The 27,071-nt window shown below is 36.1% G+C and overlaps 4 protein-coding genes across 4 annotated transcripts; 2 read left to right on the forward strand and 2 right to left on the reverse strand.

The window, feature by feature from the left end:
• Positions 1–72: 72 nt before the first annotated feature.
• On the reverse strand, positions 73–6,403 carry LOC142546304 (uncharacterized). Its single transcript, XM_075653950.1, has 12 exons — positions 6,161–6,403; positions 5,925–6,052; positions 5,756–5,818; positions 5,223–5,344; positions 4,827–4,942; positions 3,927–4,734; positions 2,757–3,488; positions 1,525–1,746; positions 1,289–1,384; positions 1,016–1,210; positions 822–935; positions 73–711 (listed from the first exon to the last, which is right to left on the reverse strand). The coding sequence occupies exons 1-12, from the start codon at positions 6,259–6,261 to the stop codon at positions 451–453; spliced, it is 2,958 nt and encodes a 985-aa protein (XP_075510065.1). The 5' UTR covers positions 6,262–6,403; the 3' UTR covers positions 73–450.
• A 3,823-nt stretch (positions 6,404–10,226) lies between these two features.
• LOC142546306 (polyadenylate-binding protein 7) lies at positions 10,227–15,566 on the forward strand. Its single transcript, XM_075653951.1, has 10 exons — positions 10,227–10,586; positions 10,959–11,077; positions 11,265–11,458; positions 11,573–11,832; positions 11,917–12,023; positions 12,104–12,293; positions 13,134–13,423; positions 13,600–13,728; positions 14,791–14,976; positions 15,120–15,566. The coding sequence occupies exons 1-10, from the start codon at positions 10,391–10,393 to the stop codon at positions 15,315–15,317; spliced, it is 1,869 nt and encodes a 622-aa protein (XP_075510066.1). The 5' UTR covers positions 10,227–10,390; the 3' UTR covers positions 15,318–15,566.
• Positions 15,567–16,175: 609 nt separating this feature from the next.
• On the reverse strand, positions 16,176–20,229 carry LOC142546307 (peptidyl-prolyl cis-trans isomerase FKBP16-4, chloroplastic-like). Its single transcript, XM_075653952.1, has 10 exons — positions 20,048–20,229; positions 19,838–19,972; positions 18,626–18,681; positions 18,481–18,536; positions 18,027–18,084; positions 17,442–17,516; positions 17,107–17,196; positions 16,751–16,828; positions 16,598–16,638; positions 16,176–16,457 (listed from the first exon to the last, which is right to left on the reverse strand). The coding sequence occupies exons 1-10, from the start codon at positions 20,115–20,117 to the stop codon at positions 16,430–16,432; spliced, it is 687 nt and encodes a 228-aa protein (XP_075510067.1). The 5' UTR covers positions 20,118–20,229; the 3' UTR covers positions 16,176–16,429.
• An 893-nt stretch (positions 20,230–21,122) lies between these two features.
• On the forward strand, positions 21,123–25,354 carry LOC142546308 (threonine dehydratase 1 biosynthetic, chloroplastic-like). The gene is made up of 8 exons (XM_075653953.1): positions 21,123–21,752; positions 22,226–22,405; positions 22,502–22,978; positions 23,694–23,942; positions 24,028–24,101; positions 24,229–24,346; positions 24,674–24,808; positions 24,918–25,354. The coding sequence occupies exons 1-8, from the start codon at positions 21,306–21,308 to the stop codon at positions 25,056–25,058; spliced, it is 1,821 nt and encodes a 606-aa protein (XP_075510068.1). The 5' UTR covers positions 21,123–21,305; the 3' UTR covers positions 25,059–25,354.
• Positions 25,355–27,071: the final 1,717 nt, after the last annotated feature.

Raw genomic sequence — 27,071 nt, forward strand, 5'->3', positions numbered from 1 at the left:
ATTTTAGAACAAAGTTTAGGCCTCTGTTTGCAAACATTTTTAATAAAAACTTCAAAAAAGCTCTATCGCATGTAATATGAAATGGGGTCCCAATCTACGACAACGTTTAATTTCCGTAGTCGCTCAATTGGGTGAATACTACTAAAATTCAATAATCCCGGTAACTTGCACAAACAGTTGTCTGACTTCTGCAGCAATAATCTAAGATGCTACAAGGAAAAATGTCCTTAAAACCAGCAGGGTACCTATTTTTTGTAGCTTTAAATAATCCTCATTTTGATTTTACAACATCTCGAGTAGTAACATTCGTCGACCCATAAAAAAAATGAAACCAACCTGAGGAAGGGAACTGTAAAAGTGGCTCGCCACAATAGGCGAAATCGCATATAGAAGGCAACAATGATCCTGTTGACGAATATGATAACTATTGAGTTTCTAACGTGTTCCGAATCACCTCCATTTTTCCTGAAGCTCTTTCTTCTCTGACCAAACCCATGTGACAAAAATAGCCACAAGAAGGGCAACTATTGTGATGAGAAGCAAAGCATAGCTGAAATCTTCAGTAAGAGAATCGTATGTTCTGGAAGGTGCAAGCCGGGTAAAAAACAGATCCACTCCATATGAGAAAACAAGGGTCGTCGACTCCAGCTTAGCTGGAAATGTTGCAATGCCTCGGAGACCTTCCACTTTAAGATTGTGTGTAACATACGACTGCAAATAGAAGGAAACCAGTGTGTGCTGAGTGTCAAAATTTATTCCAACTTCCAACATAACAGAAGTGGTCTTAAGTTTTACCGACAATCTCGAAGAATTGTATTCACCTGAGGATTAATTGGTAATGAATCAGTAAGTGGTAAGATTCCTTCCTCTTTCTCAGCTTGAGTGGGGTTAACTGTCCTTCGAGGATCTAAAAACCGCTTATCAAGAGCCAAAACCTGCCGATGAGCGAAGAAACATCTTAAAAAGGAGAAAGACATGTCACAAATATCACAAGAAATGGAGATGTCATGGGAACCTGATGACCAATTGTGCCCAGAAGAATTTGCTTAGAAGTTATGCCTTTTGCTGTTGACGTCACTGCCATCGTTGTCACAGAATGTGCGAAAAAGTAAGACTGCGACTTTGTGATGACTTCAGGACGGGAGTAAGCAGTGATAGGTGAAGTCAGATTATGTGTCCCAACAACTAGCTTCAACACATCTTGGTTGTCCTGCATATATTAATAATCTGAGTCAACAGATGGAATGGACCCAGAGGTGTTTAAGAAAAGTAGAAGTGAAGGAAAAACCGAGCGGGATTGGTCATATATTTCAATGACAGACATCTCATATCGATGTGCCCTCAAGTTGAAGTAGTGGTAGATAACCCAATTCTCACTGTAGACCTTCAGAGAATAAAAAGTCATTGTGAATATTTCACTCTCCCGAGAGAAAAAAATAGTTCATTGATAACTCAAAAGAGCTTAACTTCTTGTCCCCTTTTTTTCAAATTTCTGGAGATGTATACAAGGGAAGGAAAACTTACTGCCTGTACAGGACCCTGTGATCCTTGATGAGTCATATGATGCAAAATACGACCAGTAACTGTATCAATTACGTAAACAACCAGAGATGACTCTTCTGGGGTAGCTGAGCCAATTGGACCAACAGCTTTTGGTGAAACAGTAGCCAAAAAGAGCAGATTCTTTGATATATATTTGTACATCACCTCCTGATCTGCTGTCACCTTCGTTTGAGTATGAACTATCTGAAACAAGAAAGGGGAAGTGTTGTAAGAGCCGCATCTGCAGCTAACAGACTGAATAAATCACAAAAACCTACATGTTACAAACTGAATATGAGGATTAAGTTTTAACCACACGCACAAAATTTCATGTCAGATATATTTTAATTTTGAGGAGATCGTTGAAACACCAGGGGAAATTATCACATATTCTAATTTTGAGGATATCATCGAAACACCAGCGGCAATTATCACACATTCAGAACCATCAGTCATCACACCAGGAGCAAAGCGAAATAGAAATTAATGAAATCCAGAACTCAGTAATGCATCCAATTTAGGCAAAATTACTTCAAGAGACTGTACCAAAAGAGGTGTGACAGACAAAGAAAGTAGGGCATTTAATACTTGCGTACAATGCTGTAACACATCTTCCCATAAATTTCAACTTTAAATGATAGAGCATTTGAAAGTTTTACAGCAAACTACCGAAGTAACTGGCCAACCTAGCCTTATATTTGATGAAGATGGTCACAAAGAACGAAAGGTTATAAGAGGGCGGGGGAGATAAGACTGTTTTTTTTATCTCATATTCTCATACTAAGAGGAAAGATTTCAAAGTTTGAGACCAAGCATCTCTCCCACTTGAGCAAACAACCGGTCTCCTCATACCTGAGTAGCTAATGATTATCATCCATGATTCAAGTTTTATGAATGAACGCCGACACACAATTAACATCTTGCAGTGAACAAAATATTGGTCACTGTAACAAAATACCAGGAAGTTAGCTTTGTCATATGTGTTCAAATGAAGAGGACAACTTGAATAGATCACAACCTTAACATACCACAGAAAGTTCGCAAATCAGAGATGCCAGTTGAAATACCAAACCATAACCACAAGAAATGTTTGGCAATTAGAACCAATCACACAGATATCACAACATAAATTTCTCGAGAAAAAATGATAGTCCGCATCGGCCCAAATTTTCTAAGCTTATATATAGTAGGAGAGAAAATAAGAGAAGAAAAACCTCAGTTAAACTTCTGGTTGCAGTAGCAGAGATCGTTTCTGATTCTGAGGGAAACACAATTGACCATACATCCCTAGATTCAAAACAGAAGTCATCTGCCTCGGGAAGAAAGCAATTTTTCTGCACTGCATGACCCTTAAGGATACCTGTGTCAGTTTCAGCAGAATACCAATATATGTTTCCTAGCTCACGCTTGAAAATGCCAAGAGCCTCAGCAGTTCTGGGGTATAGATGAGCACGTGAATTTGCATCCAGAAGCAAATGCAAACGCTGTTCCAAAGAATCTGTAAAAGGCAACGGAATAATGCTTGAAATGGAATGGACAAGTCTCATATGATTGTGCTCTTCCCCTTTGTAAGTGTCAACGACGGAAAGAACTCCAGCAGAATCTGTACCAGGCCCACATCTTCCAACAACAAGAACAGATGGATTCTCATCCAAAGCATGATGATGAGGATCCTGCCACTGATGCAAACTAATCCCACTAGGATTCTCGCAAGATTCTGATTTACGAAGAGATTTCAGTAAAAGAGACCACACAATTCTTCCATCTCCTGTATGCAGTGCAAGAAGTTTTCCTGCTCGAGTGAGTACTATGAGTAACTTCCTAAAACCATTATGGTCACGGGTCATTTTGCTTTTTTCAGAGCTCTGAAGCCTCATTTTCTGGATAATTGCCACATCATCAGGGGTTGCAATCATTAGAGTTCCTTTAAGCTTCAGCAGATGTCCCTTTCAAAAGAAGAATAACAGGGAAAAGAAACGGTCAAATCACTGCTCCACTTCAAAAAAGGAACATTATAAGAGAGAGAGAGAGAGAGAGAAAATATTAAACATGGCATCCAAATTTCCTTCATTATAAGCAAGATTACAATTATTTTCTCGACTCAAATGCAAACATTGCGTGACAAAATGTAGCAAGAAAATAGAGCATGCAGAGTTTGTAAGTGTTCATTGTTTTTCTTTTCTTCTATCACTTCCAAAGCAGAACAAGACTAAACCCTACTGGAAAAATAACGCAGTACGGTGTGTGATGAATCTACATCTCAGTTTAGATGTTTAAAATTTTTAATGCTAACTTTAGTAGTAGGACATACATATTGAGTTAAAGCACAACACCATAAAACTCCAGAGAGATTATACGAAAGCGGAACCCTGCATACGTCATACCTTGAGCCATTCAAAAAGGTTGTGCTCAACTTTCGCCACTGATACACCATCCTTTTCAACCGGTAACTCTGAGACAGTTACATCCATGATGGAAGCCAAGCCATCTTCCCTACTCCACACAATCTCACCTTGCTGTAACAACAACAACGAATGGTCTTCCATGACAATCAGAACCCTGAATCCGTTTGAATGGTCCATCCGTGCATAGTTATTAATGAAGACCTTATCGACAAGACCCCTATGATGATCCATCTTAATCTTTTCTTCCAGTATATTTATCGCCCAATCTTTACTAAGTTTCACGGTCAGAAAAATCTCACCATCACCGTGCTGAATCAGTGCAAAAGCTTGTCGACCTTCCGAAACAGAGAGAGAATCACTGAAAGCAACTGAATGACCAAGCTTGCCGACAACTGTTAACTTGCCCCCATTTGTCACCTTAATAAATATCACAGACCTACTTATTTTCATGATAAATGTTCCAGTAATTTCAGATGGTAATATAACTGCAGCTCCTGAAAAGTCCTGGATGAGTTCGGAGACAGGGGTTTGGTGGAAGCTAATTTCTCCATCTTGGAAATGTATAGAAACCAAAATAGTTCCAGTGGAATCCATTGCCACCGCAGTATCCTCTGTCACGAATGACAAATCCCCAGAGAAACCAGCAGGAAACAACGTGCTGCCATGTTTCAGCAGCTCACCGCTCTTAACATTGATTTGACAAACATCAAACTTAGATAAACCAAATAAACCTGCTGACTGTAATATACCACTTCCATCCAGATAAATTAACTGCTGTATATCAATGCTGCAACAAATGAAGAGATATTCAATTAAGGTCAGAAGGTATACTCTAAGAAGGAGAAACATTAAGTAATAAAAGTTAACAAGTGGTCAAACCCTTCAGACGCTAACTCCTTTTTCCAGATGACCTCGCCATCAATGCTTGAAACAGCATGAATGAAACCATTACCATAAACAAATATCACGTTGTCCTTGTCGACCTTTAAATTTTCCTATACCAAACAACAGCATATCACGTCATTAATTGTAGGCTAACTGATGCGATTCCACGCTACATACAATATAAATATAGTATTGTTCCATAAGTTGATAACGAAGCTGAACAATGGCAAGACTCCATAAACATTGGCTTGTGACACAAATATGAGTTTCCTTAGTCAAACTACCATTATATTACCCACTGAAAAGTGGATTACAGTAATAGTATCACATTCATAACCTAGATATGCAGTATGCCACACCGTCACGCTTATGGTATCAATTTTCACTTACAGGAATTAATAACGATGGCTTCGAACCCTTTGACCCTGGAATTGTTGACTCCCACACCAGTTGGCCATCAGGAAGGTTCCAAGCTCTTATGACACTTCCTCCCGATGAAAGTGTAATAACATCTGCGAAAATGTAAAATATATATGTCACATATAACCGCGTATAGTATAGTTATAGGATCGCGTAACTATGAAAAATATATTACTGTAATTCAAAAGGCCGATACAGCGTCTTCGCATTTTGATTTTGATTAATTAAAACCTCTGAAGTAGGTTTGAAGCAACAAGACCGAGTTTCTCAACTCTGAGTGCTTTTTATTGGGAGCCAGAATATTAGTGAAAGTCCCAGTAATTGATCTTAGTCACTCTACGAATCAACAACGACGACACTCCACAACAACCAATTCATGCGGAAATAACAATCAAACACAATTCAACACATACAAAAAATGAACACACCAATTAACAAACTAGGAATATCTAGCTACTTGAGAAGTTGATAACAACGACTTGGATAAAGAAGAGAGTGATTACATTTGCCAAAAGCAATCTTTATTTCATCGATAACATCGCTGGGCCCCAAAACATGCCTCCAAACTGCACCACAACCAGAAAATCACCATATATCTTATCTGATTCACAACAGAACCACACCAAGTAAAAAAAATCACGAGCACGGAAATTTAATAAACATTCAACTCACAAATGTCTCCGCGACGAAGATCAAGCGAAGCAATGACGTTTTCCTCGGTCGAGACGACAACGCGCTTTCTCGCCGCCTTTTGAGTATGGAACACTGCCTGCTTCACCTTACCTAGGTACTGCTGATGCCTGCACAATCAAACACGGATAATTCAATCTACAAATTCATCCAACAGTAACGAATTAAAAATTCACATACAATCATGCATAAACATCCGGACAGAATCGAGAACAAACCAATCCATGAGTCCAACTTGATCTTGATAGATAGAAAAAGTGGTGTAGGATAAAGAGAAGAAGATGAGGAGGAGCATAGAAACCCTAGACGCCATATCCATGCTAAATCAGTGTCTCTCTGATGGGAGAGGAGAAAGGGAGGAATTAACAGATCTAGTAGCCTGCGGAAACTCTCGGTGCACTGGAACTGAAGTAGCGGAAAAATTCTCTAGGGTCAGAAAGCTCTTTAGATTGTTTATGGGATAAATTTTTTTATTTTTAAAATTTATGATATGATTTGTTTATTTTTAAATTTTATGATATGATTTGCCATAATTCTTTTTTTTTTTTTTATAAATGTTTTCAAATTGTGGTATTGTGTTAACGATATGTTTGATCAAACAGATTCTCCTTTCTGCCCTTCACCCAAGAGGAACTTCGGCAGATATTATTTGATAGGCAACAAATCATACGAGACTGTCTCACGGATCGTATTTTGTGAGACGGATATCTTATTTGGATCATCCATGGAAATATATTACTTTTTATGCTAAGAGTATTACTTTTTATTGTGAATATCGGTAGAATTGATCTGTCTCACATATAAAGATTCGTGAGACCGTCTTACAAGAAACCTACTCTATTTGATATGTATCATAAAAAGTTTCGACCCCAATGAATATCACACATGTTTCTTTTAAGGTTTTTGGATTTGGTTGAACCTAACATAACACAAATTTATTTATACTTTTTTATATGAGTTATGATGACTTGGTCGATTTGAAATCTGGATAGCTCGGACTTTTTTTAAAATCAATTTTTTCCTTGTTTCACACACTTTTTTAAAAAATTTAGCATAGTTGTTAAAGATCTTACATATTTGACATCATTTCTAATACTCGTAATTACATCATTTTACTCTTTAATTGCAATCAACTTAACAATATGAGCATTCCATGTTATATGCATGTAATCGTTATTCAAGATAGTATCTTTATTTCTTTTTCAACTAACATAGTCAACTGTTATTATGAAAACTTTATTAATTCTCCCAATGAGCATCATTCTTCAATTTGTTTCGCAATTATTTATCCTTTATAATTCTCAACAATGCAAAATTTTGTTATTCTTTTTTCTAATATCTAATCATTAGATATCCAATGTGCAATGAGATACATGTAATTCAAATTTTGTGTTGATGTACGAGTATATATTCATATATTTTTTAAGGATAATATGATAATATAAATGACATGAATTCTATAAATAAAAAGATGAAAAAAATACATATCCAAAACAATATGTCATAAGCAAATACTAATAAAGCCAAGACCATCCAAACACAATATGAAATTCATGTTTTAAATCAGTTCATAGTCACTTGAATATTGTTCGTATCGCATTATGGTTACGTTTGCATAATCGATTTTCTCAACCATTTTTTTCTTGATAGATAATAAAACTAGCGGGCTTGATTGTCGTCGAATAGTGGATGATTTGTTTTTTGGTGGGAACTAACGAGAGTGATATTTCAGATTGATTGTCGATTATAGTTGAATTTTGATGAAAGAGATTCAAAAAGATAAATATTGTAGGATCGAGTGCTTACCGCTTTACCAAAAGTTATAGCTAGTGGTAATGGTGCAACTCAAATCTTTTAAACCGCACAGCAGCTCAAGCACCACGGTTCGATCGCTCTACCAAGCAGGGACAATTATTGCACCCAACAATCTCCCTCCCAATAATTGCACTCATTGCAATCAATGGGAATCGAACCCGTGACCTTGGCTCTGATACCAATTGTAGGACCGAGTGCTTACCGCTTTACCAAAAGCTATAACTAGTGGTAACGGTGCAACTCAAATCTTTTAGACCGCACAGCAGCTCAAGCACCACGGTTCGATTGCTCTACCAAGCAGGGACAATTATTGTACCAAACAAATATATTGCATGAATTTAGGTTTTCATCATGGGCCACTGTCCATTAATCATTATTTACGAGATAAGCTCATTGTTTAACTATATTATATTATACTAGTAAATTTTTATTTTTTATTTTTTAAAAAAAGGGTGCTCCCAAAATATCATAATTTCTTTTAACACTAAAATCTTTCCTTTATTCATAAAACTTCCACTCAGATTCTTATACTCTTGCAAAGTCTTTTGCTACTTAGCCAATTTACATGGATAATTCTTGCATGAAGACTCTAAATGTGTCCACATACTAGTTATTTCAATTAATTTTGGACGGGCAACATAATTTTTTCTACAATAGTTACATGCGGCTCTCGAATTATTACTATATTTTAATCTCGTGAAATTACCTTATTTGTTAATCATATCAACTGCTTGTGTTATACTTATTGTTTTGGATATGTATTGTTTTGACGAATTTAATAATTATCATATGACCTCTATTCTATAATAGCGTGTCAAGTTGAATGCAAAAATTGAACTAATATAAACTTGGAAAAAAAAGAACTATATAAACATGCAACACCGTATGGGAACTCGATCTACTTTTAGAAAAATAAGAAACAGCGGCGTGGTGCAGTTTGGTATGATCCGTTCGGTCAGTTATTGGAATTTTATTATCAGCTATATGGCAAAGTATCGGTCCAACCTCCTATTCGAAAATTTAACCGCTTTCATAAGAGGAGCGAAAGTCCTCAATTAGGCTAAAAAAATTAAATTTTCTGGAGAACACTTATTAATATATTTTACATTAAAATATTGTATTCTTTCGTGCCTAAATTATCCTAATTTAATGGGGGGAGTAAATTGAAAATCAAGATATCTCGATTTTCCTTTTTATATAGATGGCCGTTCGATTTCCGATAGAATTGAACGACAAGCATTGATTAAATAGATTTTTTTTTCTTTCCCACGAAACAAACAAATCGATTATCAAAACAAATTAACTGAATTATCTTAAAAGTGGCCATCTGTATATTTTAATTGAAATAAACAATATTTTGTTGAAATATAAATATATGACATCATTTTTTAAGAAAACGAATTACAATAGATATACCTTACAATGCAATTTATAGAAACAAAATCATGCATGAAATAAAATAAATACATTAGAAAACATTTCATATCCAAATCCACCAAATTTAAAAAACAAGCCTGGATATTTACGAAAATATTCACTAGCTGTAGTTGCAACAAAAACTACTTGACAACTGGTTCAAAGAGAAAAAATAATGAGTTGGTTTCTGGTGCAACAGTCTCAAAGATCTATATTTATTCAATTAGTCAGACTTGATCCATACTTATATTTAAAAATAATATTTTTTATATAAAAAATATTACAATACACTTGTAAACATAAAAAATAGTATTTTTCAATCAAATCAGCATATATACATAATATTTCTCCATAAAATAACTAACAAAATGATAATTTTACAATGAAAATAATATTTTGGGCATAAAAAATAATATTTTTCATAGGTATAATCGTGTCGGATATCTTTATCATAAAATGAATTGTAAAATTATCTCACATGAGTTTTTGTGGAAAAAACTATTTGACATGAGATAAATTAAATCAACAAGCTATAAAATTTTAAAAAAACAAATCTTTACTTTCTTATTAAGATTTTTATGTGTTATTGCTAGAATGCCTTTGATATTTTAATTTTTTTTAAATAATTTTATAAAATATACATAATCTAATGAGCAGTATATACCGTATTAGCTTTGAATATTTAAAAGTGATAAAATACATATAATAATTATATATATGTCTTGTATTATTACGAGAAGCAAATACTTTTGATTTTCTAATTTTATTTTTTTTTATAATTTTACGACATTTACATAATCTGATTAACAATATACCGTTTTAGTTTGTAAATATAAGCTTGATAAAAATATTTAATAAATCGGATTAAAAATAATAAAAATATAATATAATATAATTTGGATTGGACACCGAGAATAAGTAGTTATTTTATAAATCGAGTCTTTAACCGAGAGAGTGAAACGACGCGCCTGTGCGGAGCGTGGGGAGCTCTCCTCTGAAGCTTACCATTTCTGGTATTCGCTTCGCGAAACGCCACAAAACTCCCGCGTTCATGCAAAATCCCATCCCATCCCTTCACACTCTCGCACACTTTTCTCTCCAAAATTCCTTTTATCCCATTTTCCCCATTTGGCAATCTAATTTCTTCGATAATCTCCTTTCCATAACGCCTTTTTTTCTCTCTCTAGCTAGTTCTCCAGTTCTTGATCGTTGCATTCATGGCGGTTGCACCGACCCTATCGGCAACGCCGGTTTCTCTGTACGTCGGGGATTTGCATCCAGATGTGACGGACGGTATTCTGTTCGATGCCTTCTCGGAGTTCAAGAGCCTCGCATCGGTTCGGGTCTGCAGAGACTCATCAACTGGTCGCTCCCTCTGTTATGGTTACGTCAACTTCATCGCTCCTCAAGACGGTAGAGTTTTCCGATCTATGTGCATTTTGACGTTTATGCTTGTGGAGATGGATCGGGTTGTGGGTTCGAATTTTTGTCCGTGACTAAAGTTGGCTTCGTTTTTTTGTCAATGCTGTGGTTGAGTTTGACTGCTTACTTGTAATTGAACCGGATAGATTTGTTTTGTGTTGTTATAATGAGTGTTGGATGATAATCGTAACGATCTGATGCAAAGTATTCAAATCCTGTTGTTATAATGAGCGTTGGATGATAATCGTAACGATCTGATGCAAAGTATTTTCATTTGTCGTAAGCTGATTTGTTTTGGAGTGTGATAACGGGGAGTGGATTTTTGACATCTGGATTTTGAAAAATACTTTTGTGCTTTGTTAGCCAATCGTGCTGTTGAGGTGAAAAATCACTCCATGTTGAATGGGAAGGTGGTGAGAGTCATGTGGTCACATCGTGATTCAGATGCAAGAAGAAGTGGGATTGGAAATGTCTTTGTCAAGGTAAATCACATTTTTCAATTTTCAATGACTGTTGTTGGTTTACCGAGAGATCTCTATCTTGTTTCCTGGTTCTCTCTGATTTTGAGCATTTGAAATACTGTTCTGTTGTTGGTTAACTGAGATATCTCAATCTTGTTTCATGATCCACTTGTTACCGCAGTAATCTAATTTTGCGCTTTTACTGCAGAATTTGAGTGAATCAATGGATTGCATAAAGATTAAAGAAATGTTTCAGAAGTTTGGTAATGTTTTGTCCTGTAAAGTTGTCACATCTGATGATGGAAAGAGCAAAGGATATGGATTTGTTCAGATGGAATCTGAAAATGATGCAAATTCCGCCATCGAGGCACTCAATGACTCCATAATTGGTGGGAAACAGATGTATGCATGATTCTGCAATATTCTCCCCCCGTTCTCATCTTATGGATTTTTTATGATAATTTCTCTGCCACCAAATTCTTTCTTCATAATCAGAAGCACTTTTTTCTTTCATAGGTATGTAGGTAAGTTTATTAAGAAGGCTGACCGAGCTATCCCTAGTCATGAAGCCAAGTATACAAATCTGTACATCAAGAATTTGGATACAGATGTCTCAGAAGATGTCATCAAGGACAAGTTCTCTGAATATGGAAAAATTGTAAGCGTTGCCGTTTCAAAAGATGAGAGTGGGGCATCAAAAGGTTTTGGATTCGCCAACTTTGAGAATCCGGATGATGCTAAACGTGCAGTGGAAGCTTTAAATGGATCACAACTTGGTAAAGTCCTGAACTTACTACCAAATTAAAGATATGTATGATATTTTTCTCTTTCAAAACTTTCAAAGTTCATGCATTGAGTAGGGTCAAAAGTGATATATGTTGCTCGGGCACAAAAAAAATCAGAACGGGCTGAAATGTTGCGCCGTCAGTTCGAGGAGAAACGGAAGGAGCAAATCCTGAAATACCAGGTTTGGGAGACATTATTTCCGCAAGCGAAGGCTATTATTTATTTTTTCTGCATGAATTTTCTTTAAACTTCAGATTGCAGGGTTCCAATGTGTACGTGAAGAATATTGATGATGACGTTAGTGATGATGAGCTGAGGGAACATTTTAGTCACTGCGGAACAATTACTTCAGCGAAGCTTATGCGAGATGATAAAGGGTTGAGCAAGGGATTTGGATTTGTTTGCTTCTCTACACCAGAGGAGGCTAATAAAGCTGTGAACTCATTTCATGGTTAGTATGACTGTGCAGCTTATATTGTCGTGTAGTAAATCTGGTTCTAAGTAGGCATTTTAACTGCTTCACAAGATATTGATATACATGCTTCATTTCTTCTACTTATTAAAACCGTAATCGATGTTCCAGAATCCAGCCACTAATTTTACAATTTTTTCACCACAAAGGAATATAAGATGGTTTAGTGTATAGAAACGGACAAAACATATATATCTGTTATTAGGGAAGATTGATTTCATGGTCCAATGGTTTAGTAAACCATAAATGTAGCATAGAATATTTTATGCCCATAAATCTTGTTGATAAAGAAGAACAACTCATGCATCAGTCTTTTTGAACACATCTCTCTATCTAATGTCCGGTTCTTTAAGGATGCTTGGGTGTGTAGAATTTTTTTCAGTACATTCAGAAATCTCAGGGCATTTGAGTGTACTTGTTGGTTGTCACTGTTGTCTGCCCCGCCATCTCTTGGCATAGGTTTTATTTTCAATCATCACGCCGGTGCTTAGATTTCAAGGATGTTAAGACTTTTCAAGTAATTGCTGTATTAGTAGGAAGCCAGGTGAACAGATTTTCAAGAAGCAGCTTCAAACGGGCTCATAAGGCCTTGTGTTAATTTATTTGTTTATTCCTATGCATATGTTTTCAATATCTTGGATTTATTTTGACAATTCCAGGACGTATAACTCTGTCTTCCACAGATTTGCATTGCGTGAAACCTTGATTTTGCGGAATTAATGTTCCATTGTAGGAATGCCAATTTCTATTTAGATATTTTCACTATCAATTATTTAAAATATCCTTTTTCTGAAGTACATGGTTTTTAATGATTTGCAGGGCTTATGTTGCATCGCAAGCCATTATACGTTGCACCTGCTCAGAGAAAAGAGGAAAGACAAGCACAGTTACAACTACAATATGCCCAACGTATGGCAGGGTTAACAGGACCATCTGCAGTTATTCATCGTGCATATGCTCCATTTTATTATCCAGCTCCTGGTGTTGTCTCACAAATTTCAGCAGGTTCTGGTCTGATGTATCAGCCTCTGGGCATTAGGTCAGGGTGGAGAGCTAACACTCGGTCAAACCCTTCTAGACCTGTTGTTCCACCATCTACAGTTCCCATGGTCGGTTTTATTTCATCTAACTTTAAAACTTAGTTACAAATGGTTGATCTATCAATCAATATGACCTTGGTTAATATGCTGCATTCTAAAAGCGGTGGAGAACAATTAGCTAACCTTAAATTCAGATATCATCTCATATTTGCCTCTTTCTTTATTTTTTTTTTTATAAAATACAGGTTCCTAATAATCCAAGATATCTGAGACAAAACAGAGGGAGGATGAACGGGCATACGATGCCATTAGTTGGTGGACAGACGTTTGCAGCTCATTATGTGACTTCACCCAAAGATTCAAGCAATCAGCAGGTATATTTTACTTGTGATCTGCTTCTACAGTATAACAGATATTCGATAAGACCACCTCCTTTATTTTAACCTTACTTTATTGGTTTTGTGCCGACTGATATTTTCATCTTATTTCCTTCTTAAGAACATATTGATGTCTGCTTATTGTTTCTTTTCTTGAGTTTATAAACCTAACATTGGTGCCCTCATTGATAGTCGTCATAATTAAGAGAACCTAAAAAAGGCTACCATCGGATCAGTGTTGATAAAAAAAATTATAGGCTGGACTAGTAAGGTACATAATGTATGCACTTAATACTAAAAAGTGTGTGAAAACCATCTAGTGTGGGTCGCCGCGAACGTCGGCTTCTCAAAGAGTCGACAATGTTACAAATGTCTAATATCGATCATCGAAACTAATAAAGAATAGCTTATAAACCCCAGAAATTTATATCACCCAATAGACAAGTCTTTAGAAATATTTATGTTCAACACGATCCCAAAGAATACCAGGTAGTCGAGTATCTAACTTTAAAGAACAGTTTCCATATGTTTCTGTTCAACATGACCTCAAAGATAACTGGGTAGTCATCTTTGAAACATGAGTTAGAGTTGAATTTTTTTTCAACTTGCAAATAAATGTTCCAACGATATTTAATTGGACTTGAAGTTATTATCTTATCTTTGACAATATGGAAGCCATTGGTGTCGAAAATTTGAAATTGTTTGCATATTAGTCAGATAAGAAAGGAACACAAAACTGAAAGCTCGAGCAGAGAAAATCTTCCGCTAACTAAAACAAAGCATCTTTCTAAACAATAAAGCACAAGAAAAAGAGAGGGTAAGGATAGGAGTGAATCTCATAATACAAAAGAGCAGGTAGATTTAATACTTGCTGTAGAAACATCACCGAAAGAGGATTTCAGTCAGGAAAAAATTGCAAAGCAATAAATGCAAGTTGTTTCCTGGTTTTTTAATTATCATAGGCTGGAGTGCCTCACAATCTATGGCCACTATATGGTGTACCTAAAAAATTTACAAGAAAAATAATTTCCTTAGTCGTACTGATATTCTTCTTTACAGCGTACTACAACTGGAATTTCACATGAGGCGAACAAGGGGTCACCTCATGTTCAGCCTCTTCTAACTGCTACTGGACCCAATGTGGTGGGGTCGGATATGCTAAGCAGTTTGCTTGCTGCAGCTCCTCCAGAACAGCAGAAGCAGATGCTTGGAGAACGCCTTTACCCACTTGTTGGTCAGCATAAGGTGAAAGTTTTAACCACATTTTTCCTTTCGTTATTTGTCACTTACCAGTTTTGTATCTTCTATAATCTAATGTTCATATCTCTATTTTGTTTTGAGGTAACACTAGTGGTATGACTTAGCAGCTAATTTGCATTTTCTTCCAGCCTGCCTTAGCTGCAAAAATAACTGGAATGCTTTTGGAGATGGACAACTCAGAAATACTACTTTTATTGGAATCACCAGAATCGCTGGCGGCTAAGGTGGAAGAGGCAGTCGAGGTGCTTGAACTCTCAAAGACCAAAATGTCAAATCAAGATGCAATGCACCCAAATTATCTTGCTGCTGAAGTTGCCGTAAACTGAAAATGATGACAATTCTGAATCCACTTCTCGGCTTAGGATGAGAGTCATTATTCTTGAACCCGAGCTCTGTATGAGCAAGACTTTTGATAGTTGAGGATTAAAAAACTGCTGTAGGAACACAATGCTTTAGGATAGATTGTTTGAGAGTCTGAGTACTATCAGGTGAAACTGAACTTTCGATACAATTTTACATTTCAGGGTTTGTAGCACAAAATTTAGAATATTTGCACATGCTCATTTGTTGCTTTATTTCTATTGCCGCGATTTGCATATATATTATCATTTCATCAAAGCACACCACCATTACCTTAAAATTAGACAAATGATCATAAAACATGAATGTTATTGTTGACCATTGACCGATGTATTATATCCAGCTCTCAAAAGCATGAACATGTCAACTCGAGTCAAGATGAAGATTGATAGGATGGATAGTTGGCTAAATAAAGGAATAGCGGTTAAGAAGTAGTTACCCACTTGACTTGTATATATGTGGGGCTGATGTAAATAAATGTGTAGGTCTCTTTCGGGTTTCTATCATTCCAGCTTGCATCTGCAATTATTTTCATCTTCTTGACAGAAGCTTTCCCCTGTAAATTCACTTTTGAGAATATGAATAAGATCGATTGCTCTTGGTTCTAAAGTGGATGTAGGCTATTGGCCGAACCACTATAATTCTTGTGTTTCTCAACTTATGCAACAAGATTCTGAATTCTTCGTTTTAGCGTGTTTGATTGAGTTTTTGGATTATTCATAATCGAGAAGTGCTGTGATTATTTCACAACAGTTACCTTAGAGGCAGTTCATTTGGGATATCTTGAAATTTAGAAATTTAGCTTTGCATGGAAGAATATTGGATATACAATGAAACATATGAATTGACTGGTTAAAGTTTACGACCAGAATACAAAGTTTTGATAAATATTTTGGAAAAACACAATTAAAAAAAAAACAAACAAAAACAAAAAGTGTTATCCTCGTACAGATACACCTCCTCCGTGCTAAAAAGTAAGGAAAAAAAATTCAAAGCAAGATCAAAATGTTACACAAGTTACAGTTGTAGACGTCCAAGCGCACGAAACGACAATCACTTGCAAAGAAACATGTTTCAATTATCCTTCAACAATTTTAACAGGAGACCTGCACAAAAAAAGAACGAAGAAAACTAACTATATTTACTGGCTGCCTAGATAACACGAATCCGAACTTGGATAATAAATGTGATGATGAAAATTAAGGATGAAAGCAAATGAAGAACGCCCTCGGGGACCGTTACATACCCGAATGGACTTTGCTTTATGGCTAATAGTTCAACATCAATCTGCGAGCCAAATATCAAAATTTTCGAAAAAAATTCAGGAAGTGAGATAGACAGATGCTATGTAGCTAGCAGAAAAACATAAAATATCAGACGAAAAATACCGTCTTCTTACCTCAATTGTTGCATCGGGGGGAATTTCTTGTACCCCTTTGCTCCCATAAGCTAGCTCAGGAGGTACTATTAGCAATCGCTGCAAAAAACAGTTCTTTTTATTCAAGATTTTCAAGGCTTCAAGTACAGTGAATCTGATGGAGTTTAGGTGTAAGAAAAACGGTTATTTTTATTCAAGATTTTCAAGGCTTCAAGTACAGTGAATCTGATGGAGTTTAGGTGTAAGAACGGCGTGCATTGATCGTGCTTAGCATTGAATATAGTTTCCACTTGTACTTCATGAAAAAATGAAAATTCAGATTTATTCGTTCTCTTCAGTAAGTGATTATGGAATCAGCATGTTATAGATTCACTAACCTGGCCTCCCACACGCATGCCTTCCACTCCTAAGTCTAATCCTTTCAGAACTGCCCCCCTCTCGGATTGGCCAATGTCAAATCCATAAGGCTATATCCAAACCAGAAAGGAATACATATTAGTAATGCGTTTATCTTTCTGTGTACTGAAACTCAATATTTCATATTTACATAAAAGAGCAAGATTTGGATGGGTAAGAAGACGAAGACTGCAAAATCAATATCAAGAAACAATGCAGAAATAACTGTTCCATTTTTTGTGGTAAATTCTCAAATTATTTACAGCATAGGCGAGTCAAACACGTACACGAATTTACAAAATCACTTCAATCTTACCGTTCCACCACCAACACCGAGACCTTGTCTACTCGTCATAAACGTGATGCCTTTCCACTTTGCTACGTAGTGGACCTAAAAAAATGCATTCAGTACTCTGAAATAGTTTATTCGAATATCAAATACAGCATTTGCAGAAGATTTTGGCCAAAGCGTATGGAAAAAGTATATGTAGCGGAAAACATAAATAATTTGTACAAATCACCAAACTTTTCTGGAAGATCTTATGCCACAAAGCAAGATGCAAAGATATTTGAGGCATAATCACAATAAACAAGATTGAACTAAAAATAACTTTATTTTTCTTTCCATTTTTAATCTCAGTCCAGCCTGGTCGTCTAAGATGATGAAATTATGTCTGGTGGCCATCGTCTATTTTATCCATTTTTCACATGTAGACGACTAGCATTTAGAGTCTCAGGTAATCAATAGTCACACTATAGTTACTAGACTAGAGAATGCTGCAAATAAATTGGTGTAGAAGGAACCTTTCAAATCCAGTGAATTTTTTATAAGTGACACGTTATAGAAATATTTAAAGCAATATATTTAGACATTAAATTTACAACTGTGCCACAGCCATACTGCAACCCGAGAGCCCTTCACAGCTTTAAGTCCTCCGCCGATCTTCAAGTCGTAGTACCTAAAATCAAACATCTATATATCAGAACTTCAAAAATGCACGCCCTTCAAAAAATAAACAAAAAAAAAATCACTAAATGATAATAGCAATATAAATCACTTCAATGATTATAACATGAGTTTCCACTGGTGTAGCCTGGTTCAGATGAAACACGTCCATGACTACAGATTAGACAAGGTTCCAGCGACCAGTCACGAAAACAGTACAATCTCACACACGGTTGTAATGTAAAAAAAGGATGAAATAAAGAGGCAATATCAGAAGTAAAACACAGTTGAATCCTAGTATAGAAATTTGGATTTGCATATCAGCTACATTTAAGATTGTTCAAGTCGCCAAAACGAAGAATGAAAAAGGTATAAGTAAAAACGGGGGCACTTATGATTAGATGCTAACTTTAGACCATTTGGGAGGGTTGTAAATTCGCTTTCAGGGATTTTGGCTCCTTTCAGCTGCATCAAGAAAATAAAATCCAGAGGTTGTAAGTACAGATTCTACAGAGTACATTCATCAAGATAAAAGTTCTTAAGAAAAATCCTACCGCCCTTCTGCTCGTGCTCACAGCCCCAGCTGTTTCACAGATAGAAACTCCAGCAGCTAATCAATTATAACAAATGTAGGAACTTTTTAGTGAATCATGATAGAGATTGATATTCCACCAGATACTGTGGATTTGAAAAAGCCCGCTCAAACTATATTATACTAAACATCTTCTAAGCCAGGAGATTGCCACATTTTCAAGTAAAACATAAAACAATGAATAGGGTTGTGAAGTAGTTGAGCCGCTAGCAACTATTTTAAAAGTGGCTTGGTCATAGCTTGAGTCAAGCTTGGCTTTGCCCAAACTCAAATAAAGCTTGAGTCGCTTGAGCATGGTCTCGAGTCAAGGTCTTAGTACTCGTCTAATACTCGACCACAATTAATAATTTTTTCATTTTTAATTATCATGATTTAAATTACTATTTAATATTTAATTTTATCATAAACTACATATTTTAACAACTTTTTAAAAACTCTAAATAGTATTTATAGTCAAACTCCAGCAGTATTGATGCTCAAAAAATCTAGCTTGCAAGTTGTCAAGCTCGAGCTCTCAAATTACACGAAACTTGCTTGATTCGAGATCGAGCTTAAAAGGAAGAAAGCTTTATAGTATAGTATTTGGAAATAAAGATGCATTGGCTTAAATGCATACCCATTGCAATAACGGAAGTCATAATGGGAGAAAATGTAAATCAAAATATGGTATTTCACTCCATCAGAATCCAATAATTTGCGGCCAAAATTCACACCAAACTCCAGTTAAATGCATATGATATGGTTTCCTTTCGATACCGGAAGTAGCTAATATCCTCTAAAAACATAGACTGCAAACTTCCCAAAGATGTTAAATATACAGCTTAAAACTACAAATCCTCTGATAATGTACCTACATGCCTATTTTTTGAGTCTCTGACCATATTTTGACCAAATGCACCTCTTCATCCTCCAAAAGATCGAACACTTATTAGAAACATTAAAAGAGCTTCTTTATTGATTTATGTAAGCTACGAAAATTAAATCTTTAATCTTGGAAAGCGAGTAGATAGCAAATAAATCATATAGAAAAGATCACGAAGAAAAATAGAGAACTCCCAGAGTTTTACGCCTTTTTTCACACCCGAAAAGTATGAATCTTTTTTGTCAAAACCCAAAAACCACTATTCCACAGTAAAATCAACAACAACAAAAACCCCTCGTGTGATGCGCTAACCTGCTGCAAGGAGACAGCCCATCAATGCCCTCCTTCCCTCTCCCTGCAAAGTAAAGTTTTCAGCAGTACCATGTGCAGATGACACCAAGCAGCGGCATTTCAAGAATGAAGCATTACTGCGGGAGCGTCTGTTTCCTGCCCAGTCGAAATCACAGATATCAGTAATCCAATCCCGGCAGCGAAGCAAGAAAACAGGGACGCAGATGGCACCTGCGGCCGAGAAAGAGTGGTGGAAGAAGGTGGCGGGCTTAAGTGGATGGTGGAGGAGTGAGAGCTCCATGCTTTTCCTGTCAGCAGTGACAGTTGGAGAGGGGAGATAGACGGTTGAGCCGACAGTTGAATTCAAAATGAGAGAAGGGATAACATATTCAATATCAGCCACAATTCCAATATTTCAAAAAGAATTTGCGAAGGAAGGTTGTTTTTTTGCCTAGTATCTGAATGGAACCATACTTATGGTTTAGAAATATTTTAAAATTAATATTTAACCATAAATTTTAACATAACAAATATCCATAAGAGAGATTAAACGATCCATTTACCAGCTTAAACTAAGAGAGGATAGTGCAAGTTCAAAAACACCAAAACAAAAAGATGTTGTTGGGGAGAATGCTAGTGAAATGTGTGCTGGTGTGAGTATACAGGAACATGAACAGTATATGATTAAGAACATTAGATCATAACTCTACTGCATCAACATTTTTTGTGGTGTTTCAATTTTCAGGTTTTGTATAGTCAGGATTGAATACATGCAAATCATTGTATACCATTTGAGCTCGTATCATTCAGTGCCTTATGAAATTATTATATAAGACAAAACCTCTTACTAAAAAAATAAGTAAAAAACTGATGTTATACGATCTCACGGGTCTTATTTGGGTCATCCATGAAAAAATATTACTTTTTTATGCTAAAAATATTACTTTTTATTATGAATATCGGTAGGATTGACTCATGTCACAGATAAAAATCTGTGAGATCGTCTCACAAGAGACATAGTCAAAAAATAATTAGCTATTATGTCCACATCTTTCAAAAAATAAGACCAAGCTTTTTAAACTTTTTTATTTTTATTACCTCAAATGAAAAGTTCCTTTAGTCAACGAGATGATGGGCCAACCAATAACCAACCGTTTTGCCACTATATGGGCCTGAAAAATAATTCAATGACCCATCACTTAAATTTGGGTCCAACAATTCTATTTTCTATATAAATTAAAATATATGCAAACATTAACAAAATTTAAAAAATGATTAAATCAGTCAATAATTTTTTTTTGCTATATTACAGTCAGATTCCTCGATAGTGGCCGCCTTGTTCAATTTCGGTTCCTTTTGTAGTATACGTGAATTCACACGTGCAAAATATCTTCCAAGTAACTTTACCTCGCCGTTGATCTTGGTCTCTCTCGCTTTTTCTCCGCTCCGCCGCGGGGTAAAACCAAAGTCTGCGTTAATCAGATACAAGATGGAAGCTCTCCGTTTTGCTCCGGCACAATCATCGATGTTCGCCACCAAATTCAATGTGAGATCATCCTCCGCGGCTGTTCAGAAAACATGTGTGAAGCCCTTGATTTACGCCGCCCTGTCGAAGCCCGCGGCGGAAGTTTTTTCATCTGTAGAGGTGCCATCTTCTAGGGTTCCGGCATTGGCTCCATTTTCGGAAGCTGCGCCGCCGCCTTTGATGAAGGTTTCTCCTAATTCTCTGCAGTGCGATAGCGGATATTTGGTGCGGAATGAGAATCTGGGCAATGTAGCGGTTAGAAATGGTTCTTTGAATGCGATGGAATATTTGACGAATATTTTGTCTTCCAAGGTGTATGATGTGGCGTATGAGTCGCCTTTGCAGCTGGCGACTAACCTCTCCGAGAGGTGGGGGGTCAATGTCTGGCTGAAGAGAGAGGATTTCCAGCCCGTATGTGTTTGATTTGATGAATGTATAAGACAGTTTGGCATATGTTGATTATCATTATTACAGTTTCAAATGTTCTTGAATGAAGAATAATGCGTAAATTATGCATTTTAAAAAATAAAAATAAAACTCGAGGCTTTAGCGATTGAAAACCGTTTCTTTTCTCTATGGAATTTTATTCTTTTTCTTGTTCTTCCTTTTTTTTTTGTTTCTATTACAATATTTGGATAAAGAGGACATGGTTTTGAAGATTGGAGCTTGGATGCTCTTATGGATTTTTCCCTTTTCCACGATTGAGATTTTTATTGATTTCAGAAAGTTGGGAGTCTCTGCATTTTGGAAACGAGACCTTCTTTTGTCTGACCTGTTCATTTTGTAATAATATTAAAGATTGTAGCTTTATGAGGCAATTGAGTGTTTACAGTTGCAGGGGCTATGTGAATCTGATGCATGCGAGCTAACAATCTGCTTTGCAGGTTTTCTCTTTCAAGCTTCGAGGGGCTTATAATATGATGGCAAAACTTACGAAGGAACAACTGGAAAGAGGTGTAATATGTTCATCCGCCGGAAATCATGCACAAGGCGTGGCATTATCTGCCCAGAGACTTGGCTGCGATGCCGTGATTGCTATGCCTGTCACCACTCCGGAGATTAAGGTTATTGGTTTTTTGTTTGTACGTTTATTTTTCTTCCACGTGTTATTTCTGTTGACGTAAACACGAGTTCTAAAAGTTTTTGCTTCATGCTGGTAGTGGAGATCGGTTGAAAGACTAGGTGCCACTGTTATACTGGTCGGGGATTCGTATGACGAAGCCCAAGCATATGCCAAAAAGAGGGCGACAGAGGAAGGCCGCACATTCGTTCCTCCTTTTGATCACCCGGATGTTATTATAGGGCAGGGAACAGTTGGAATGGAGATTGTACGGCAAATGAAAGACCCTATAGAAGCTATATTTGTGCCTGTTGGTGGTGGTGGGCTTATTGCTGGTATTGCTGCCTATGTGAAAAGGGTCTCCCCAGAGGTAAAAATTATTGGAGTGGAGCCATTTGACGCGAATGCAATGGCGTTATCCCTGCACCATGGTCAGCGAGTAATGTTGGACCAAGTGGGAGGTTTTGCTGATGGTGTGGCAGTCAAAGTGGTTGGTGAAGAGACATTCCAACTTTGCAGGGAATTGATAGATGGGGTAGTTCTCGTTAATCGTGATGCTATTTGTGCATCAATAAAGGTCAGTTGGCTCCCTTACAATCATATTCTCCCCCTTTTTAAATTTCTATGTGATGCCTTGTGGAATCAGCTAGTTACTTGTCATGTTCTATCTCTAGGACAACCAGCATGATGTGTCTAGAGCGTAGTTGTACTTATTTTGTCGGCATGACCTTATTGTTTTGCAGTATCATGTTAATATAATTTTCCAACTTCTTCTTTTCTATTGTTATGCCAGTGAGGAATTTTGGTCTTTTAATACATCATGTGGTATATGGGATCGATAAATGTTAAACTATATATGTGTGAAGATCGAGAGGCATATTCTTATTTTCCCCTGCTGAGAATCTTTTACCAATTTAACCACACATTAGAGAACATTTTATTTGATTGCTTTAGATTTTTCCATTGTCATCCCATTTGTTGCATTTGGAGAATGAATTTTAATGTGTCTATTGGCGATGAAAGTAACATCTAGGACGAGAATGGTTTATGTTGCCTCTGATAAACGGATAACTGCAGAATTAACCCTAAGTTATGTTGACATAGTCAATGTTAATAAATTTCCATGCAGATTGAAAAATTTACGAATCCTGACTCCAGAATTCCAAATTTGAGAAAAAACAGCTTTAATGTGTGAATTATATCTATCACTATACCATTGTCTCCTCACCAATTTTTTTAGGGTTTAAAAAATTGAGCACTAACTGCCAACTGGTGGATCTGCCTTGTTACAGGACATGTTTGAAGAGAAACGAAGCATTTTGGAACCAGCCGGTGCTCTTGCCTTAGCTGGGGCTGAAGCCTATTGCAAGTACCATGGACTCAAGGGTGAAAATGTTGTAGCAGTGACCAGTGGAGCTAACATGAATTTTGATAGGTTGAGACTGGTGACCGAACTTGCAGATGTTGGAAGACGTCGGGAAGCTGTCCTTGCGACTTATATGCCAGAGGAACTTGGAAGCTTTAAGAGATTTTGTGAGCTTGTGGGTTTTCTGATTCATATTTTGTCCTTCCCATTATTTCCAAGGAGATGCCTCCGATGTAAGTTTTGTTTTTGTTTGTTTTTAGGTGGGACCTATGAATATCACAGAATTCAAATACAGATATAGTTCAGAGAAAGAAAACGCTCTAGTACTATACAGGCGAGAGATGAATTTCATGCACTTCCTTTTATTTCACAGATCAAAGCATGACATTGGCCTTCATTGCTTTGCAGTGTTACGATAGGGAATAAAGAACGAACTTACCTTTTCTTTTCCTTTTCAACAGTGTTGGGCTTCACACAAAATTAGAGCTCGATGCTATGATAGAGAGGATGAAGTCAGCTCAACTACAGACCATTAATCTTACGGAAAATGACTTGGTCAAAGACCATTTGCGACATTTGGTTAGACTTTTTTTTTTTGATAATTTTTACCAAGACTTCATTGAGCTTGCTTTTTGTTTCATTTTTTCTTCCTATGCAAGCCTTGCCCCAGCTTCTGTTGAACAGCAGAATATATATTGTTTATCTAATTGTCTTGTTTTGAATGTGTTCCTTCTGTACTAACTTGTGTCCAAAGTGTACTTTTTTCTAGGGGGAAGTAAGTTGGCTATGTAAGTTTTGATATGCAGGCCTATGTACCATCTCTGGCTTAAAACTCTGCATGTTGTTTTAGAGTAGGCATTTTCTCGATTTATGCTTTTTCGAACACTAATTTCTGGCATTTTTCAGATGGGTGGCCGATCAAAGCTTGAAAATGAGCTCCTTTGCCGCTTTATTTTCCCTGAGAGGCCAGGCGCTTTGATGAAATTTTTGGACGCGTTAAGTCCGCGCTGGAACATCAGTTTGTTCCATTACCGGGGACAGGTTATGATCTCCAAACTTAACTTGATAATGTTTATGATTCTCATCCTTTAACGTACAGTACTAATCTCACTATTTATATCTGACAATTAACTTTTTAATCCTAAATTAGGGAGAGACGGGGGCAAATGTGTTGGTTGGTATCCAAGTGGCTCAATCTGAGATATACGAGTTCCGAAATCGTGCAAACAGTCTTGGATATGAGTATGAAGTGGAAACCAGTAATGAAGCGTTCCAGCTATTAATGCGTTGATGGTGGCTACTTTCAAATGTTATAATTGCAGATTCCTCAACGGTAGTCACACCTTTTAATCTTTGAATCATTTTCTTTGTTTATGCAATATCGAGCTTCATTTGTTGTGCAAGGATCCATTAATTTACGCTGTAGAGGTAAATTTCTTGCGTGTAATAAAGCTTTATAAAGTTGGGATGTCCACGGGACTTCCATTGCCTCCAGCTAGAAACTAGAATGTAGTGTTTGATAAGTATGTTGTATATGTACGAGAATAATGAAATCTGGTTTTTGACAGTGTATTATATTTTCCTTTTCCTTTTTCTGTTTAAGTAACTACTGTGATCTGGCTCTCTCATTCTGCAGCATGTAATTACTGTTGTCTTTTCGTAAAATAAAATTGAAGTTGCCTGTCTCTGCATAACGCAGTTCTGGAAGCCTGCAGCAACATTTAACTTACTCTGCCAATAATAGGTCCATTGTGGTTAGTTGGATGTTATCCTTGGGATATTACCTCGAGGATAGATTCAACAGCTACAAGGAGAGCAATACCTTTAGTTGATCCAATGGCTACAAGAGAGCTACGTATTTTTTCATGTGATGCAATAGATTCGACAATGTGAAAAAACACTAGTAGCCTCTTTACCACCATTGGATGAACCTCGGGGCAATGTCTTAAATGTAGCATTGAATAAACCGTCCCTTCTTGTCAAATGTTGGATTGTGTTTAAATTTTCTGTTCAAATACTTTTGTTGATGTTCTTGTCCAAAAATAAAATTAAATTCATTGTCTCGTGATAAAGCTTGATTGTTGGAATGACCCGATCAGCTGGTTAGATAAGAAAAAATGTTTCAATTTTTTTAATTGTATATTAGATTCTTTTTTTCTTCATTTTGTAGAAAAAAAAATACAAATTGTATGTTAAGAGGATATTCTATAGTTATTTTTGCTACTTATTTAAATTTGCTATAGTTAACACCAGTTTTAGGGGCAGTTCAGGGACTTAGCCATGATTTAAAATTACCCGGTACTCTATGCAAACTATAATTGATATAATAAATTGAATAATTCAAAAATATAAAATAAAAATATATGTGAATATTAACTTTCCGAAAATATAGACTTGAAGTATTTAATATCGGATACGAGCAAAAGTATGAACAAAACAATATTGAATGTGTTATTTGATTCTTCTTAGAATCAAACTCATTTATTATTATATTGTTATCAATTTTTCAACCAACTCAAGTTCAATGCAAATGACTATGAAAACTGATAAAAAAATTCCTTTCATCTTGTTGCGAATAACTATTTAATTAACAAGTTTCATAACTGCAAATGTTTGTTTCGTTCAACTGAAGAAAAGAGGTGTGTTATTATATTTCTGTTTAAGGAGATATAGATAACCAAATAGAGAAATTGCATGTGAGAAATATCAAAGAAATGGGGTGTGCCATTATATTTTTGTCAAATTCTTTTTTCCTAAAATCAGGTGAGGCTAGAGGCCACTTTAGCCCAATGGTGGCTCTGGAATATCTAAATCTTTTTAAAGTTGGTTTCAACTTAGTCTAGCCCATTAACATCTCCGAAATGAAATCGTTTTTCATGATACTTTAGGACAAGAGTATGTCTTTCCCTGAGACGATCTCACATATTTTTATTCATGAAACGGATAAATCATGTTTATATTTATAATAAAAATTAATATATTTTACATAAAAAAGTAATATTTTTTCGTGGATGGGTGACCCATATAGAATATATGTTTCACAAAATCGACCCGTGAGACCGTCTCACATGAGTTTTTGTGTTGGGACAAATATATATTATATAAATTATTCTTAATCTTCGTTATTTGTCCAGCAAACAACGGATGATTTCATACTCTACATCCATAATGCCACTCATTGATGGCTGGGATATAGGCTTTCCAGTAGTGTCCAAATCGAAACTTGAATACGATATTTACATTACACTTGTTTTAACAGTTGTAATTTTCCCGAAAAAGCAAAAGCATTTAGTAATTTTCCATG

This window comes from Primulina tabacum, chromosome 5, assembly GCF_025594145.1.
Source record: "Primulina tabacum isolate GXHZ01 chromosome 5, ASM2559414v2, whole genome shotgun sequence".
NCBI classification, from domain to species: domain Eukaryota; kingdom Viridiplantae; phylum Streptophyta; class Magnoliopsida; order Lamiales; family Gesneriaceae; genus Primulina; species Primulina tabacum.